General features: G+C 36.9%; 1 protein-coding gene across 4 annotated transcripts in view; it reads right to left on the reverse strand.

The window, feature by feature from the left end:
- WASHC3 (WASH complex subunit 3) overlaps positions 1 to 19,722 on the reverse strand; it is a gene marked incomplete at its 5' end in the record, with an annotated part of 60,089 nt that extends 40,367 nt beyond the window's left edge. Inside the window, 7 exons of one of the 4 annotated variants that reach the window (XM_084531183.1) lie at positions 4,213 to 4,872; positions 8,218 to 8,282; positions 12,739 to 12,849; positions 14,472 to 14,597; positions 15,993 to 16,058; positions 18,342 to 18,440; positions 19,502 to 19,722. In XM_084531183.1, the coding sequence (XP_084387309.1) occupies positions 4,788 to 4,872; positions 8,218 to 8,282; positions 12,739 to 12,849; positions 14,472 to 14,597; positions 15,993 to 16,058; positions 18,342 to 18,440; positions 19,502 to 19,672 (723 nt within the window). In that variant the 3' untranslated portion in view covers positions 4,213 to 4,787. Of the gene's footprint in view, positions 1 to 4,212; positions 4,873 to 8,217; positions 8,283 to 12,738; positions 12,850 to 14,471; positions 14,598 to 15,992; positions 16,059 to 18,341; positions 18,441 to 19,501 lie in introns of those variants that run through there. The other 3 variants (XM_084531184.1, XM_084531186.1, XM_084531185.1) reach the window with 3 other exon arrangements.
- Between the last annotated feature and the right edge of the window lie 641 nt (positions 19,723 to 20,363).

Raw genomic sequence — 20,363 nt, forward strand, 5'->3', positions numbered from 1 at the left:
CTTTCCAGTAAATATTCCTCCCAAGCATAGCGTCCACTTCACTACAACTTCTGACTCCACAGATTAGGACAGAAAATGGCAACGAAGCACCAAAAGGTATTTCTACATATCAATATACAGGGAACAACATACCCTCAGAGTAGCCAACTTTCAAGTACAAGCTCATATACTGGATCATACAAGAGCTTGATTAGCAAAAACTCTATTTCCTAAATCAGAGAATACTATTATTTACCATTTCATTCCTTTACGGACAGTGTACGAGTTAGTCTGATGCAAAAAAAAAAAAAAAAATCATCCATCTGCAAAGTGAATGTTTGTTCAGCTTCCTTTCTACAGATTTACTTGGAAATGGGAAACACTGAAATGAGAAAATAATCTGTTTGAGGTCAAGATATTGACTTAAACAAATATCTAAAAACCAAACAAGGATGGATAAGAGTGTCATGCTATATCTGTCCTTACCCCATGACCTGTGTTTTAATTTATGAATTTATGGCCGTTTAAACTCAAGTTGCCTCAAAATGAGAGTATGTGGAGATACTTCCTATGCTAAGCTTGTTTCTGTCACTCATTTTCATTATGGCATGGGATATTTAAGTTTAATTTTCTGCTTCATTTTGTTCACTATGAAACTGCCCTTGGGATTCGTTTAAAAAATTATATTAGCAAAGTTAGACAGTCAAACACAAGACAGGAATTTCCACAGCTTCCAGAATTAATGCAAACAGTTTGGAAGCAATCTTGTAATTTAGCACTTAACATCAATCTCTACTCACAGTTGGAGTAAAATCTTTGTGGCAAGAACAGGGACTACCAGAGCACCGCAGTACTTCTCATATCTCCTGTTAAAGTGCTCAGTATTGATTTGTACTGCAAGACTAAGTGAGTCACAGGCCTGAGCTGTGTGGTGGTTCCTATTTCGCCTCTGAAGTGTCCAAATGGAGGCACCATCACAAGAAGAATCAAGAGTAAAATATCTAGGGTACAAGTGCGTGCATTTGACTTGGAGTTGTCTCAGGGAACAGGCTGCCAAATTTTTTGAGGAGCAACAAAATACACGTTTTGTTTTGCAGACAAGTCCATCGTAACACTGTGTCCTTGTATCAGCTATTCAGGCATAAAGCAGTATTCCCTAAAGTCTGTGATGAAGATCAGTTTGTTTCTAAATACCATTATGGAAAGCAAAATTGACCTGATCACATGCAACTCAAAGTGCTGATCCTAGTGATATCCTTTTTCCAAGTACAGCCCATAGCTTCTTATGGCCTTTTTTTTCACAGAACGTCAAACTATATACTTAATCACCGGTGTAAGCAACACGCACTGGAAAGAAAAACAAGAAAGATGAAGAGATGCAGCCTGAAAAAAGGACATCAATATTCTTTTCCAAATGTAGCAGCAGAGCTAAGAGGAAATAGAGTAATGATTAGAAGTGCTAAACTGGGACCTCAGTGTAAAGTGTTATCATGTCCAGATGTTGTTTTTGCCTTTGACAGTAGTTTGAGGTACAGCACAAATATATATCTAGTGATACACTCAGGCACCCAAATGCATTTCAAATACCTGTATTATCTTTAAGAAACTGACCTTTACATATTCTGCATTCCAGTTCACCTGCAAAATGACAAAGATGGTGATGGGGTAAAAATAGCTTGTTTAAAAATGGAGTACATGATTTACTGATAGTCCATAATTTGTACTAGCTGGTGCATTCAATAGTTATTCCAGCAATGCGCTGAAGTAGTTCTCATGCCTCTACAAATTGCAATATTGTCCTGGATGATGATTTCAAATCCATGTAAATTTGGGGTATACTAGGTGTGTAGGACTGGTCCATTTCATTGTACACAGCATTTTTAACAGTTCATTGCTGTTAGAAGGTTTCTAAAAATAAAAGTCACTTAAAAATGGACTTCTTCCCTTGAACAGACTAAGCATATCTGAACACTATGCAGCCAAGTTGAAATACTCTGTCCATCTTCTATTCCAAAACAGATTGCAAATAATGAGCAAATTGGAATATTCTCTGCTTATAGTATTTAGCTTGTGGTTAAGGTCTTTCTGAATTTCTGGGTTAGCACCAGCTCACTAGAAAACTGCTGTAGATCAAGGACCAGCACAGCTCACAAAATTCAGTCTCAAATCAACCTTCCCATACTTAACAGATTCTTGTGTCAGCATGTGTCCCAAGCTGAAACATCTCAGCCTGAACTTGGCTACAACCTACAACGCAGGGATGCATTTAGCAGATGAGGCTGGTGGAAACAGTGGAGCTTACTGTGTTCAGAGGGTCCAAAAGCAGTAGAGGAAATAGGTTAGCTGATGCACTCAAGGTAAAAGGGAAGACTTTTTTTTTCCTCCCTCATTCACCACGTTTCAAACACTCAGATTTTTACTGTGTAGCGTGCCACCACTTAAGTGGAAGAGGAGACAAAGTGGCAAGATTTTTCTTTAGGTTTCTGCAAGCCTACCAATACTGCATGATTCCACATCAAACAAAAACATCTTGGGCAACAAAACTGAGCATGCTTACTGTTCTTTGATGTGTACATGTATATATACAATAGTATATATAAATTGGTAATTACCAATTAATTATCCCTCATTATAACAAGGGACAGCAGGCTAGAGGCTTCCTTTTTCACCCCACATAAAACACATCTAATTTCTTCAGACTAAAATTACTACATTACTTTACACAAGAAGCTTATTTAAAATGATAAACAATGGGAGCCATATCTCCTTAAATGTTTTTTGGTAACCTTTTTTTTTTTTTTTTTTTTAAAAGAAAAGAAAGAAAGAAACTACTATGTCTCAGGTTAACTCTCATATTGCTTTCTTATGTAATTTAACATGTACAAACATACAATTTGCATTAACTTCAGTCTTCCTTAAATCTTCTCTTTGGAATAGCAGCTATGGGATGTTCAGTTCTCTTGACGAAGTACTAACATGGCTTAGGTTAAACTCCGAATTCCTATTCTTAAAACATTCCCCTTCAGCTAGCAGACTGATGCAACTTCAGCATAGCTGGTTACAGAGAAACATGAATTACAGAGAATCCAGAACAATTTTCATAATCTTGTTTAAAACACCATAATACAGTGAAATAGAACCACAACTTTGTTTTACAAAACATATCTTTTATTATACAGATTATTTCAATAAGTTTTCAAATATAGATTTCAAAAAGTTTTCTGAAATAACATGATAACACTTACTTTTGAAATCCTTATTGCTAATATGTTAAGATTTGTCAAGTTTTGCCAAGTGTTAGCTATTGAATATGTGTTTAAGTGTTCAATAATAATTAACTCATAATTTTCTAGTGCATATATGCTATCCTCCTAGGGATTCAAATAGTACTCTGATTTACAGGTTGTGAAGAGCTTGAATGTGTCTGCTAGACTCAAATGGGACCCATGCCTAAGTTACAGAAAAAAAAAAAGCAGCTATTGAGGTGACAAATAACTAAGAGAGGAGATGATGACTCAGCTATAAGAGCTAACAAATTTATACATTTAGAGATTCAGCTCTAGTCTTTTCTTAGTCTCAGGATTAAACTGAAATACCAGAAACTAAGTGACTGCCTGGCCCACAGCATTCTGGTATAATCACAATAAACTGGGGAATTCAAATAGATTGTGAAGTGTTTCATGTGCAACAAATTATATTAAACAGGATTCTTTAATGAAATGTCATTTTTGACTCATGCAGTAGATCATGTACTTTGGAGGGAAGTCGTTAGGGCAAGTCAGGCTCCAAGTCGTTTTCTTCATATTGTTCCCCAATGCATCCTCAAAAAGCAGCAAGGTAGTTTCATCATTACGTAAACTGAATTTTGACTTCTTTGCTGGAACCATCAGCAAGGGCACCGACTTGGAGATGATTTCTTATCCTATGGAAATAACCTGAGCCTGTGCAGTTTGCAACAAGCCAAATAGCTGTCATATATATATATATATATATATATATTTTTTAAATTATTGACCCATGTCAATAGGTCAGAAGAAAGAATTTGGTATTCCATTAATAAACGCTCAAGTCACTTGCTTCTCTCACACTATACTTTCAAAAACAATCTTGCAATAGTTGTAGCTTTCTACACCACTGTAACCTGAATTTGATAAATAACTACTACAGAGCAGAAATTTAACAATTTTGTTCAGATTCTGATGTGAAATCAAAGAGCAGTATATACTCTGAAAATAGATTAAGACAGTTCTTTATTTTTTACGCATATCAGTATCACTGATTTGCAATCACCATAAGGTAGCCGACTTCTGTCATTCTTATTATGCCACTTCAAAATATACTATATTAGAAAAAAAAATACAGTTTATAAGTTTGCTATTATATTTTGATAAGTTACTCTACCTGATTGCTATGGGACAGAAGGGAGGCAACTTAGGTTAAAAGTCTTACTCAGAAAATCCAAGAATGACCAGAATGCACTCTTAGAGACCTGAAGATTTAGAGGCATGGATTTTTTTTTTTTTTTTTTAAAGAGTTTTATAACGTAACTCCAGAAGAATCAGAAAGAATCTGAAACAACACAGGATAAAAATCACGAGGATATTGTGATCAATTTTCACAATGGAAAGGTTCAGGTTGAACATGCCGCCTGTTCAAACTTTTGGGGAGAGAACACGAGAGATCTCAATGCTAAGAAAAGCTGTCAGATAAATCATGTCACGCATGTGACCCACACAAAATCATTATCTGCAAAAGCTCCAAAGACATTAGCACTTAAAAGAGGTTTCCAAAGGCTGAAATCAGTCTTTTTAGTCACTAAAGGAAGATTCACTATCAGAACTGTCTTCTGCATTCCCATCATCTCCCCAAGCAGGCACAGGGGCATCTGGAGTCCTGCAGGCAACAAAAAGGTTGTATGTTGTAAATCCTAGAAGGTTGCTGAGAACACAAGTAACTCAGTAGGATGTGCCTTTTACTACATCTGTATGCACTTTATATCCACAACATTTAACACATAAACTGTTGTGCTTTACAAACACACACCTCATTGGTATTGCTTCACCTAGAACTGAAAGATAAACACTAGAAACTGTAACTCACTGGACATCAAAACTCTGCAGACATCAGTATGAATGCACACCTTTAAGGTTATTGGAAATTATGATAGATCACTAAGAAGTAGCAAACACTTGAAGAGAAAGTTGAAAGCAGGCAATACTGATTAATTTTTTTTTTAAATCTTCAGAGGTTCTAGGGCTGAAGGGAACATGCTGTACACCATTAAGCAGTGTAAATAGTACATGAAAAAAATAAGACAGGAAATGAACAATATTGTATCCAACTAAAACTGCAGGGATAATTTAGAGAAGCAAAAAAGAATTACTCAGAGTGGAATTTGGCGAGAACACTGGGTTAAATTTGACATGCAAGAGCAGCCATGGGATTTTTATTGACTATAAATGATCAGACCTCTGGTATTTAGTTTTGATGAGAATATTTAAGATGGATCTTAATACTGTGTCAAAACATTTGCTCAGGGAATCTAGTGGGAATGAAGGACAGAGAAGCAAACCATCTAAAGAATATTTAACACTACTGATTCTAGATGCTGGCTTTCCTTGGCGTCTCCCTTCTATGTAATGAATTTGACAATACAAGCAAGATTGAGACTAGTAAATTCTGAAACCAGGGTATAGAGTATACATACAATTATACTTCGGGAATGGAAAGAACAATCTTCACAGATGCCTCTTGTATAATAGTTAACTGCTCCTTTTGATTAAACATAAAATTTAAACTAATCTGATAATTATATTGTTTGTCCTGTTATTTATCTTTTGGTTACCTCTCTGTGTCATGCCAGAGAATTTCTTATCCAAGTTTAGTTGTTTATTTTAATTTCTCTGCTGGAAATCCCAAAGGCACATTTAAAGTGTTTATAAGCATTCTGGTACAAAAGTGAGAAGGGCATTAAAGAACTGTAAGAGAGCCTTCTCCCTGCCCCCTGCACACCTCCAAAATAAATTAAGAAAGGGTTTGCTCTCTCATGCAAATACCACTTCACAATATTATTCCTTGTTGCCACGGTAATGACAAAACAGAAGAGTTGTGCAAAGACATGTGATCTGGAGAGAGCAGCAAAAAAAACTCTCCTCTAGTAAGGAGACGAAGATGGCAGTGAATTCCTTTACTTCGGGTGGGCAGGACAAAATCTCCTGGAATTGTGGACCAGCAAGAGAGAGAGGATAAGAAAGAAAAGTTAAACATACATACACAGATGAACTGGGAGCTTAACAGAATAGGCTATTTTCAAAAAAATAAAAAAAAGAAAAAGCGTTTGTAAAAAGTCAGGAAAGGAGTGATAACAGAATTAGAGGTAAAACAGTCAAAGGGAGAGATTAAAAACAAATCTATTAGTAGTTAGCTTTTCTGCAGCCACAGAAAAACCACACTCAGTCACCAACAAGTAGCTGGGAGAGGCTGTAGTAAGCGACTGAGCATATAGCAATATGTTAATTTTCCTAATTTTCATTGGGACTGAGCGAACAGGCCTAAACAGCCTGAAGACCCAAGAAATGTGGTGTGAATGGTAGAACATTAAAAAAAAACAAAACAAAACAAAACAAACAAACAAACAAAAAAAAAAAACCAAAACACTATGATATCAAGAGAAGAAAGCAAGAAGATGAAAAGAAAGGTTCCCTATGATTTCTTAAAATGTACTAAAATGAAATAATGTGAACAATGCTGGTTCTTCAAAGAGGCACCTTGCCAAAATAATTAGCTTTCTTTAATAAGGTAGATTGGCTGTGATGTTTTCAAATCAGTAACAATTTAAAGACATACTGCCTGAACTTTAGCATTTCAAATAATACTTGAAGATGGACTGAGATCAAACCCAAAACCTATTTCATGAGCCTCAATTCACAATAACGTTTCTGTCTCAGCTCTGTCTTAACCCAAACCAGACAATTTGAAAGCACTTTTTTTTTTTAAGCAAACACTTGAAATTTTAGCTGATTATTATTATTATTTAATCTATCAAAATCCACCCAAACATGAAAAACATAGCAGCATTTACATAAAGGTATGGACCACGAATGCAGAATGAGAAAATAAATTTAACACACATAGAAAACCCATTTGATAATTCTGTCTCAGACTTGCGCAGATGCTTATTTAAGTTCTTTGTCTAATTTCTCATTTGATCAGATATGTTATCAAATGAGGAGTAACTACTTTAGGCTTACTAAGACACTGGGAAGCAGCTAGGAGATAAAGTGACTCAACATACGACAATACTTCTGGTTTACTATATTTTCATTATTTTATTATACAAATTGCTAGTTTCAGAAGAAGCCTTTCCAAAAGTTAAGAAGGCTTCACTGGAAAGGAGAAGAGAACTTTCTAATACAATGACAATTTCTGCAGAGGATACAAGTGTTTCAAACAGTATACTGACTTCAACGTAAGAATTAAATTTAATATTTAATGTAATCAATTAATATTTAATTGTAATCAATTAACAAATTTTGTGAAACAGTGCAGTAAAGCAAAACTACATCTCAAATGCAAGATAATATTAAAATCCATGCTTTAGACAAAGTAGCATTGAAAATGAGTATCTAATCTTAGTAGCCTTCACATCAGGTTTAATCTACAGTCACAACGGTGAACTGCTGACTTCAACTTACCCGGTCCACACTGAAGTCAAACTGTACATTTTATCTACAGAAAGGGAATCTGGAAACAAGTGTGTTGTCCCTCACACATAAATAAAATAAAGCTTGTTCTTATTACACTACAATAATGACATTTGGTTACCAAAGTGGTGGAAGAAAATTTATGGGAAAAAACTCATACTCAATGTAGCACAGTCAAAATGGCTACTGACATGTTATTTGATTCCCCATTGGTAGATGCATATTGTCAAATACTGCCTTGTCATTGCTATATTTGGTTCCTTGAACCTGTGCTAGGCTTGGAAGAAGTCCTTCATACTTCAATACTTTAAGTTGGACTGGTAAAGTCCTGCAACTTTCTGTCTGGAAGGGTGCAATATCTGACATTCCAAGCTCTGCATTTCCTGGGCCTTACCTTGGATTAGACAATACTGAAAAGACAGCTCACACTTGAGATTGCACCCCTCCTTCTGATGGCCCTCCTCAGACCCTCTTATTCTACAAATAGTTGATTTTCCCCCCCTACTCGAAGTTACAAATTTGAAATATTACTTACTCAAGAAGATCTGGATTTAGCCCCTCAGAAATCATTTTGTTTCGTATTGCCATTACAGGAACACCCTGTGTAGGAAGAATAATATAGAAGTACTGGACACAAATAGGTGAACTAAATTCCACAGATTCGTTCAGACACACTTTCATGTCACTCATTGAACAAGAGCATGGAATGATAATACCATTTGCCATCAGTAAGAACCTAGAAGTGAGTAATAACAGAGATAAAACACTTCTAATTCTTATATTCATGGTAAAATGCCTCAACAAAGTCGGGGGGGGGGGGGGGGTTAGCAATAGACAAATATATTTGCAATTTATGCAGACAAAAATAGTGAGATGAAGCTAAGTCTATGGATGAGAATGTGAAAAAAGCACAAAGCAGCACAAAGACAGCAAAGAATAGCTGTGCTGGAAAGATGAAGAGGACTAAAGACACACAGAACGTATAGATGAAGTGGAGAAAAAGGCAGGAAAAATACATCTGCTATAGCTCTGGAAGGATACCCTACAGCAATGCTAAAAATTGGGAAAGTCTTTATAAAGCATGCAGGAAAAAGACAAACAGGACATTGGAACAACAGCACAATTTAAAAGGGACTCCTCTGAATACAAGTAATTGTACAGTCCGTGTTGAATCTTCTATGACTTGTGGACAGATTTTAGCCAGCTATGAACGTGTTAAAAAAAATAAATAAATCATTCACTGCAAGCCCCTCCACAGCTTCTGCACTTTATTTTAGTCAGCAACACCTAAACATCTCCTCATCTTGGATCGGATACTGAAGAACATGTCGATCCACGTCATCTTACAAGATACATTCCAATAAAACTGCTCCTATGTTTCCACTGGAGTTGCTCAAAGACAACTTGTTGCTTCGCCATCCCCTGTAGCAGATGATCTGAAACACCAGCTGGCACATGGTGTGCAAAGAGGGCAGGAGGGGGGGGGGTTAGAGGATTAAATTTCTGAGCTCCAATGGACAAAGCTCCTGGTTGTCTAGGAAAGACAGGAGATGCCTCAAAACCTAAATGAATGGTACTGCAGGATTCTTTTGGTAGAGGACAAACAATTTCTGTCCAAAATAAATAAAAAGTGATAAAATAATGAGCAGCCATGACTAATGTTCCAGAGAACTGTGGTACTAGTGACAGTTGCAGTAGCTAACCTGGCAAAGTGAGAGCTAAGCTAGTTGGTTCAGTGTGTCTTCTGTGTGCAGTTTTACATTAAGAATCCCAACATTTTTGTGTGAAGATTTTGGAATAGTGCACAGACAGATATAGTTAGCAATCTATTGGGAATATAGGCAAAAATCTGACTCAAACAGTTGTGAGGTATTATCTTATAATATGGAATTTCTCAGTAAGTTGCAACTAATGCACATTACAATAGTGAAATCAGTTGCATATTTCATGACTGCTTAAAATGTTCATTTACCCTAGCAGAGATTTGGACCCCACACAATCCTGTATTATCAAATGTTTTTCCCCAGGTTAGGATGAGTTCTTTACCCCTGCCAAGCATATTAAGCAAGCTGAGCTCAGATGCCACTGATGAAGTGTTTATGCATCAGTTCAAACCAAGTGAAAACAAGATACTCATATTTGCTGTCAGGGAAGGGGAGCTTAGTATATGAACTTCTAACAATGGACTGAAAACCGTTATGTGATTATATTCTCATTTGGACAAAAGTTTTATTCCAAAATTGTAGGCATCAAAATATGTAAGAATCACTTTAACACAGGGTCTATTATCTGCAATACTTTAAAATATATATATATGGCAATATGCAAAACACTAGATTTATAAATTAATGAGCTTGTTTCATAGCTACTGTGAAAGGCCTTCAAGATCACATCTATTTGAGAAAGCTCTTCAATACTTGCAGACTCAAAACTTAAAGAATTTGTAGAACACAGATTCTCTGAAGCTTTAATGGAAATAGATCTTTTATTAATTATAAAATAGAGGACTTTTGTGCAATACTAGCCTAACCTTACTGTTGTAGATTCTTAAGTATTGTGATCATCCATATACAAGTACATGCTAACTCATTAATATTAAAAGACAATTCTTGTGGGAATACACAGCCATCTTAACTTCCTAAACATCTTTTAAATCTTTTAAATCTTTTTTTTTTAAATCTTTTAATCTTTTAATCTTTTTCTCTTGTGTTTATAAACAGGAATTCTGTGTTCCTCAAAATAATTATAAAATCTACATTACTACAGAGAATTAATACAAACATGGCTGTAGGACTAATGGGTAGCTCAGATGGCTAGGCTTCTCCTAACCTAAGTCATTGCTCTTCATAGCAATGACTTAAAACTTCTGGTTTCTGCCCTCTGAAAAGTATGATGAAAAATATATAATAAACTGATACTTTAGATAGCTGTAGGCAGATGTACAAAAGATAACAACAGAACCAAAAATCTTGCATGCTTCTTAGAAAGCGATGCATGCTGGTAGCCAGAAGAGCTATATTGCCAATAACTAAATTATGACTAGCCTGAAAAGAACTGCAGTTTTCGTAACTACACGTATCTGGAGCTCAATGGCACAGGTGTACTTTTCTAACATCAGAGCCAAACCTAAAGTCCCATCCCCTTCATCCAATTAACATTTGATGTAATCCAAAACACTACACATTCAACATATTGTACCCCAGCCCTACCAAGCTGGTCCTGCAGCTCAGCAAGTATGCAGGTCCTGGAGAAGACACAGTGCAAGTAGCAGTCCTGTTGCAAAACAAGTTTTGGCTACCCAGACCGTGCAGAAAGAGGTTAGGTATCATTAATGTTGGCAATTACTTGAGATCAGTGATGCAACCACGTGTGGTTTTATTTCAGTTCTTTAAAGCAGGGATCCATCTATATTAGGCCAATATTTGCCTCTATGTAGTCATGTTTCATGTTTAGTATCCAGTAGAATGTTTGTACTTTAATACACAACTTATCTGACATCCTAGACTGCTCCTCTCACTCTGTCAAAACAAAAGTTGTGAATATTTATTGCAGCAAATATGATAGAGCTTTTGTAAGGTTTGCTCAAATACTATTGCTGTACATCTTTAAAAAAAAAAAGAATTTATTATGGTAAACTGCACTCCATCAAAATGAGTTTGTTACTGTCCCCCAGAACAGCTATCCTCAGCACAAAAGAAATCTCCCTTTGCGGTGTTAATTCAATACTAAAAATATAGTGGGACATAAATAAACGATTAGATCAAACAAATTTTCAACTAGAAACTTAATTCCGGCAAATAAATGACATTAACTGAACTGGGTGAGAAGACCAAGTTGGCAAATAAAAAAACACACATTGATTTGTAGTATGGTAGTTTGACTTTCCTACCACACTGTTTACAACTGGCAGAGGAGTCACCAGGAACTGCCAGCACAAAGGATAAATGTGGAAAGTGAGATCTCACTCCTCGAGCAGCCACCAAAAAAAAAAAAAAAAAAAAAAGAAAGAGTCAAAGTAATTAGACCATCCAGCACTTTTGCATCCACTTTGAGATCTGGAATTAAATCAATACACTAACAAAGTGTTCAGCCCTCTGCCACTACCGCACTACTAGGTTTTCCAAATGGTTTGTAATAAGCTACCCATAAACCGCGAACTTGTGATTCAAATGAAAAATAAGGTCTGGAACATCATTCAAAGTACAGCAACCATAATAATTACTCTGAAGAGAGAATGAAATCATGCAGTTAGTTCTAACATAAGCAACACTTTACTAATACTACAAGTTAGTAACATTTTCCAGAATTATCATATATATTTTAGGGGAAATTTTCCAGTGATTGCTGGAAAACACAGATTTTTTTTTCTTTGTTTCCAATCTCATGTTTTTTCAGCTCTTTTTTTCATGCCCACAAAAACTAAGGAATGTCACCAAGAGTCTCTCACCAATCTTTACTCCCCTTCATTCATTTTCACGCAGGTAAATATTGAGATTTTACTCATTTATTTCCTAATGATCCACAGAAAAGACCACAGGTAAAGAGGGAAACAAAATGTGTATTGTGAAAAACAGGGAGCTGAAGTGGAACCAAGTAGTTAACCAATTTTTATCATTCTATTTTGAGCCCTATGGGAACATCCAACACTCTGGAGTATACAAGCAAAACTTTGTTTTGTACCCTACAGCAAAAATAAGCTGTAAGCACGTCTACGTGTATGTAATGACACCAATTCTGTCAGAGTAACTACACTTTCAGTCAAATGTTCTATAACTCCAGCTAGCTTCACTCTGCATTTACACACCTTCACACCTTCAGTTCAGAATTACTTTGCCAGAATTTTGTAGGAAGATCTTGCCTGAGGCTGTCTGCAGGAATACACTACATTAAGTCATTCTTTAGAGAGGATGTGCTAGAAATGTGTCAATATTATCCTAGCTTAAAGATTATTAATGTAATATAGATCTTCTGGTAGTTAATGTTCACTTAGAGCTGTGTGTGAAGTTTCACCTAAAAATAACTGCGTACCCAAAGAATGATTAGAGAATTAACTTACCACTTGTACCATTTTGAGATATCTGGCGTATCTTGGGTCCTTGGCCACAGTTTTGACATTTTCTGTTACTACCTCTGTTTTCTGTAATGATTCTTCATGTACATTGTTCTGCTGTATACAAAGAAGATAACACTTTAGTGGTTAGGTATGCAGACCACAAGTAAGGAGAGATTTCAATCCATAAGGTTTGTAACTTAAGGGTAAAAAGCAACTTTTCTTACCTCATTAATATTCTGACCTATACTCACAGTACTACAGATTTCTGAGATGTATGAATACACAAAACCCAGCTCTTTTGTTATTGACTGTTACAAGTGTGACTATTTAAATACTTTCAGCAACAATTTAAAGTTATTGCCCAATACATGAGAAAAAAAAAATTAGTACTGAATTCAAAGGCAGTATTGTCAAAAGAGTTATAGCAGATACAGGTCCATGAATTATGAAGTTGGAGTAGTCAAACAAAAATGAGGAGTGGAAAATAATACAGACTAGGGTTACTTTCCTCATTGGACTTGATTTACAACAAGTTGATCAAGACAAGCAATAAAATGTGCAGTGATTAGCCAATGCTACAAGACATCTTCGTAGCCTAAAAAAGCTGTTAAGTTCATTGCATTCAATAAATAAAATAGAATTTAAATGCTTACTTTATAGGATATATATATATATATTAATTTTAAAAGATTATGTATAATCTCCAACAGGTCCAACGTATTTCCTCTGCAAACTATTCAACTTCATACAGAACAAGTAACTTTTAAATTGTAATTTTTAGTACAAACCATTAATGGATGACATAATGAAATGAAAGAATTTTTGAAAGCAATTAATTAAAAAAAAATAAAAATGACAAGGAGCTGCAGTACTATGTAAATGACAACAGAAAAACGCGTATTTGCTATTAACCTAATGACTTGAAAACAGAATTTGAAACCTTTTCAGGAGTATTTGTCCCTACCCTAATATCTGAGAAACTTTGAAGAGAACAAAATAAATGCAAGTTATTTCCTAATAGGAGTGAAACCTGTAATGCCTGCTGTCCATTCTGACTTCTATGTTGCTAGGAGCAATTAGTCTAGAGATGCAATGTTTAACAAGCAACGAAAGGCAAGAAGAGTACTCCCAGCTACTGTTGCTTCACAGTTGCACCAAATAAGACAGAGTGGAGACTAGAATTGAAGATTCCCAAATACTATAGCAGGTGAAAGCACAAAACATCTTAATATTGATCACTTATAATAAGCTGGCATTTTCTGTACGTAAATGATTACACATATAAAACATTCACTGTAATAACCTCTTTAAAATAAAGTCTGCTAAAAACTTCAATTTGAGCTGAAAGCTCATTCTAAAAGCAGAAAATAACTGGAATTATGTGATTTGAACTGCTGTTTTTCATTCATGACCTTCACAATAGCCTGATGTAATTTATGTTCATATTTTAGTGTGATTGAACAAAGAGGAAGACAGCATTTATTATTAGATTTCAGTTAGTTCTGATGATTTAAGCCAATTTTTAAATGAAGTGTATATCCCTTTTTTGTTTTAAAAGCCATTCACTTAAAGTTTCATTAATGAAAATGTATTTTTAGATCTTTACAGTTGGCTTGACTGTCTTCTTTAAGTAGACTTGCTTCTTCCATCTATTTTGGATGAGATTAGAAACTTGATATGGAGAAGTATATTAAGAAGTATATTCCTTCAGTACATAATTTATATTCATTACTTACACCACACTGAGGTGAGACAGCTGCCTGTTGATCTGTAGTAGATGCCACAGGACGATTTGTAACACTATTCACATTTGCACTGGACACTTCAAATTTGACATCTTCTAGGCCAGGAATAGAGGATAACTGAGTATACAAAACACGATCAAATAAGCAACGAGCATATTCTAAGTCTACACATACAAGAAAGTCTGCAGTATGCTGCTTACAACACATTCCCACAGGTAAGTTTCAAATTGGTGAAACTGTAACTTTTTATCACTAGCTTTTGTATTTCGATTAAAAAAAATAAAAAAAAAATAAAAATAATTCCTATTCAGGTGGCTTCTACAATAAAAAACCCAAAACACTTCATTGAAGCTTCTTATTAACTCAGGGCTGCAGTGCAGGAAAGGCTTCAACAGCTTCCCAGGATTTTGCTACTGCATGTATCAACCATGCAAAAAACTGGGCCATCTTCTCTGCTACTTGTTCCACAGTGAAAGAAATCATGAGCAGAATGACTGTTACCTAACAACAGATGGAGTGACTGGTTACAGATTTTGTAATTTTTGGTGTGTCTTTTTTTAAGAAATGCTGAGATCAGATATTATATACAAGCCAGATATCTATCTGAAGGAAATTCAATTTAACACGATTATGAAGAATTCTGCAACACGATCAATACTGGTCATTCCTCAGTATTTTGGAACAAATAAAAGTTAATAGTTGCTGTTTGTATTACTGCAGTGTTTTTTTTCCCACAAAGATCTCAATAAGGGTTTCAAAATGTTCTGTACCTGCTCCCAGGAGCAATTTCTGTTGTCTTTTCTATCATTAATGAGAGGACTGATTAAAATTTTACATTTTTTTTCTTTTAACAGATTAAATAATAATACATGACTGTAGGTTACCTCCCTTCATTCCTTTAGCTAAAGAACATACATCAGACACATTTGTTTAAAGTTTAAAGCTTTCTGAGGTCACATTTCAATATCAAAAGCTTTACAAGAGATCTATCTGGTTACTCCTTCCAGTTGAAATGTTTACAATCCAGCACCACTTACAAAGATGTTTTTGCTTTAAAAAGGGGTCAAGAACTTATTATTGATTGTATGGCAAATGCATTTTCATACTGTAGCTTTTGCAATATAAGTTGCTTATTTTAATATAGGAAAAATTCCCTCCACTTTCTTAAAACCAAATTTTGCAATAAAGTCAACACAAGGAAGCTGCCATTTAGTTCAGCTGCCCTTTCACGATCCAAATGTTCCTTTCCAGTTCTGTACACATAATAGGGACAAAAACAACATTTCCACTATATGCTGTCTACTCCTTTCTTCCACATCCACTACACGTTCAAGCATTACACAATATCAATGGAAGGCACGCAAAAAGGAAATTTGCCTGGTAAGCATTTTCTATTAGCTGCCTCAAATCATCATAAAAAACTTATTTGCTCAATTCAAACTATGAAAAGGAAGCTAGTTTATATAATCTGGGAATCTGTCATTGTTAAAAGTCAAATGTATGCATACAAACCTTGGCATCCAGTATATTGAGGGTTGTTTCTATTTGCTGGATACGGAGAGAGAGTGCTGACAATTTCTAGGACAGAAAACAAGTAGGATGTGAAAACACTCTCCTAGGCCACTTGTATATATGCAACTGTTCACATTCAGCTAAACAAAATCATTTTTGGTTTCAACCTGCTGCAGACAGAGTAGAGTATAAATGAGATAACACTGCTGTGAACTAAACAAAGCAACACCATCTCTTTTAGTACAGCAGCTACTGTGGTTCAAATTTCAAATAATTTTATTAAACAGTATTCCCAATTAACGACAGACAGAAAGGAAGACAAACTACGTACAAAAGAAAGCCAGTATATACAGGGTATTACTTTGGGCAACTGGAGAATAATGGGAAACATACTGTACTCTCACAGTTAACCAAAGTAACTTTCTTCAAAGCTTTTTCCAAATGTTAAAGAAGAAAAGATGCAATGCGTGCGTACGTAACTGAGCACATACAAAGTAGAAAAATCTTACAAAGAATACATCAGGTGAATTAAAGGCCTATATAATCAAAAAGTATAGTGAACCAGAAGTAACCAGAAGGTTTATATTGCTGCAGGTGTACTTTAATCAAATTTTGACACTTTTTTTTTCTTTTAAATGCAACGTAAGTTTTTCGAAATTACTCTATGAGAACTGTCACTCTTTTAGCTAATCATTACCATACTCCAACAGACCTGTCCAAGTGAATCTGGCTAGCATGCAGGCTGGCAGATATGTACCATTTTGACAGCTTTCTGGCACATTGGCAAGATTCTGCCTGGCTCTTAGGCAGAACTTTAACACCCTAAGAAAATGGCAGTTCTGCCAATATGCTAGAAAAAGTAAAAAGAGACTGACAAGAGCTAGTCTTTTTGGATAGTGCACTGCATTGTTTACAGATGGCTCTTTGTTCATGAAGAGGAGTATAATCCTTTTGACAGGAACTATACGGTCTGCAACTAGTGGGGAATGGGGAGGAAACATGCACAAAAGTCAGTTATATAACTTTACAGGTCAGTTTGACTAAACAAGAACCAAGAAACTTAGAGGTGAGGATAGTGTCAGCCTTAAATTTCCTGACTTCTGTTGCTTTGCACTGGGACCTTTCACGTGAAATAACTTCTGTACTTCAAAAATACAAAAAAAAAAAAGTTTTTCAAGGAGTTTATAAAGTAACTATTTAGTCTCTTGCTTAACAACATATTTAGGTTAACAGGTAACTGTTTTATTAACTAGACATCACAGCCTTGCTCTCTGCTGAAAGCGGCTTTATATACACCTGTGCTTTGATTTCTATAGTGTCTGTGTAACAGGTAACACTGAGATCACACAATGGTTTACTTTTAGATGACTGACAGCATCACAAGGCAGTTACACTGTTCCACATATAAAGATAAAATAGGCTAAAAAAATCCAGATTTTTTTTTTCCCTCTGAGGCTCCATATGTTGACGTGGTAGCCCAATTTTATATTTTTTACAGGTCCGGATCTAAACTTTACTAACAAATAATGGAATTTCTCAGATTACTTGGCTTATTCTAATTAGGTTTGACAACTGGTGCTGGCTAGGGCTGTATAGTAGCCTTCTTGAGTAAACTAGTGAACAGTTACAAAAAATGCTAATGACAAAAATGTTAAGCTTCAAGTCACATTAGAAAACTCGCTTTATACATGCCAAGGAGCACTCTTCTATTCTGTGGTGGATTCTAGTCCTGTCAGTCCGATATATTTCCATTGACATTAAATTCAGCATAAAAAATTTACTAAAAATTTCTAATAACTATTTTTTTCTCTATTCCCCCCAAAACACTAAAATCAACTGCATCATGTTCCATACTAATTACTTGACAAAAATGTCTCTTTTCACATAAAATTATTTACTTTCAGAGTTTAGCATTCCATTCTTTTAAAGTAAAGGTGGAAAAACTCTGAAAGCAAGTTCTAATGCAATATTCTAGAACACAGTTGAGAGAGATACTGACTGTCACATGGTTTCAGCGCCATAGGAATACAGCATCCTCTTTCCAGAACAAGAACAACATATTCACAGACTGAACAACTCCAAAAAAAAGTCTTCATATATCAAAGTTCAAAGACTATGCCAAATGCAAAAGTTCAAGGACACTGGGTTAAGTGTGATATAGCAGGTCATGTGGATACGCTGGTGCAAAAATCTGTCCTAACAACTTAGTCAGGATGAACCTTGAACAGAAAGCAGACTAAATTCTAAAGCTACAATCTTTAATGCAGCAAAAATACCAAAGTGAATGGTTCTTACTGCTAGGATTTATTTTCACCATATAAGTTAAAGGATGGAAAATAACAAACATACCTCTTCACAAACAGTAGAAAAGCGGTTCAGAAATTGCACCGTGTGAACCACAAACTGGTTTAGAAATGCTACAGTTCTTTTCTGCTGAATAGCAGGAACCTGCATTAAACAATATAAGAAAACGAGTTTACGTGTAAGTTCTCACATTTGGACAAAAAACACCTGTTAGAAATGCAAATATTCTAGGAAAAAAAATAATTTATAAATCAGCCTTAAGTGTGCTTGATATGAATGCATAAATACATAAATATATGTTTTTTGCTTGTATATGTATATACATAAAGAGAAATCCTTTTCCACTAATAATCTACAAAGCGTACACTTGAAACGCTGAGGGATACCTAGAAAAGAGAACAACATCTACTAAATAAAGGAATGTAATCTTATTTAAGAAAATACTTCTAGATGAAATTATGAACTATCCTGAAAATTAGCATTAAAATAAATAAATAATAAAAATAAAAAAGAGGGCAAAAGTCATTCCTTCTGAAGCTTAAGGAAATTAAAACTTGGGTCATCCGCTCAAGTTACAGCTGAGAGCATCAAACCCCAAAATCACTAGTAATAGAATCTCTGGTTCAGTGTTTAGGAACTATATATAGGGAATACATATATATATATATATATATATATATATATATACACACACATTAGGGACTGTATATTTTGTTTTCAAGCAGGGATAACCCTAACATTAAACTTCAGTCACTCCTCCAAACTCGGATCTGACGCAGGCGTACTTTCCAAGCTAAAAAGCAGAACGTCGCGTTTGTGAAGAAGGGCAGTGGGTGCTTGTTACGGTGGCCAGCTCGCACCTGTACTTAACCCACTACAGGAGGCTGGGGTAGGGCACCCGCACAGCAGGGGCCCCAGAGCAGAGCGCGGTGCCGCACCGAGGTCTCTCTCTGACAGCCGGCCGGGTTTTGACCCAGCGCAGGCCCGCCGGGTTTTGACCTCTTCCTCGGCCTCACCCCCACCTCAGCCCTCACCCCGTGCCCCTGCACAGCAGCCTCCGCTGCGCTTCGGCCAGAGCCCGGTCGGAGCCTGAGGGGACGGCTCCGAACCGGGGCCACCGCGGGGCAGGAGAGGGGAGAGGAGGGGAGGGGAGACGGGACGGGGCCCGCCCAGCAGCCGAGCCCCGGGCGAGGCGCAGCCCGTACCTTGGTGAGGTCGATGCCGGAGCCCACGATGGGCAGCCCGTCCGCGTCCATCCCCGAGGGGTGGCGAGCACCGGGCAGCCCCCGCCCGCCGCAGCTCACGGGCAGCGGCCTCGGCACGGGCACAAAATGTCCCCTCCCCGCCGTAAGGCAGCGCATGAACGCTCCCCGCATAGCGCCTCATGGGAAGTGTAGTTCGTGGTCCCTCTGCCGGGGAGGTGTCTGCTCTGGGGGTGGAAATGATGAGCTCTGGAAGACCCAGGGGTGTTCTGAAAGAGCTTGAAGAGCTGTAACCGTGTCGTGAAAGATCCCTGTATTAGATCTGAATAACTCTCTGAGTTGGGAGGTAATAAAATTTATTGCCTGTTAGTAAAAGGCTAGAGAAGTAAGAAACAAAGCAAAGAAACCAAAACCACTTTTTCCCCCATCCACCCTCTTCCACCTCTGCCCTCTTGGGTGGCACAGGGGAATGGGGGCTGCGGTCAGTCCCTAACTCTTCGTCTCTGCCACTCCTTCACGGTCACTCTCTGCCCCTGCTCCACGTGGGGTCCCTCTCATGAGATGCTGTCCTTCCCCAACCGATCCTGCGGGGGTTTCCCACAGGCAGAAGCTCTTCAAGATCTGCTGCAACATGGCTCTGTACCACAGGGTCCATCCATCAGGAGCAAACTGCTCCAACACACGTTCCCCACAGGTGGCAGCTCCCCCCAGACTCCCTGCTCCTGCGTGGGCTCCTCTCCACAGGCCACAGGGGAACTTCTGCTCTGGTGCCTGGAGTACCTCCTGCCCTCCTTCTTCACTGACCTTGGTATCTGCAAGGCTGTTTCTCACCACTTTCTCTCTCCCAGCTGCTGTTCAGCAGCAT

The sequence above is a fragment of the Aythya ferina genome (genome assembly GCF_964211825.1).
Source record: "Aythya ferina genome assembly, chromosome: 1".
In the NCBI taxonomy this organism is placed as follows: domain Eukaryota; kingdom Metazoa; phylum Chordata; class Aves; order Anseriformes; family Anatidae; genus Aythya; species Aythya ferina.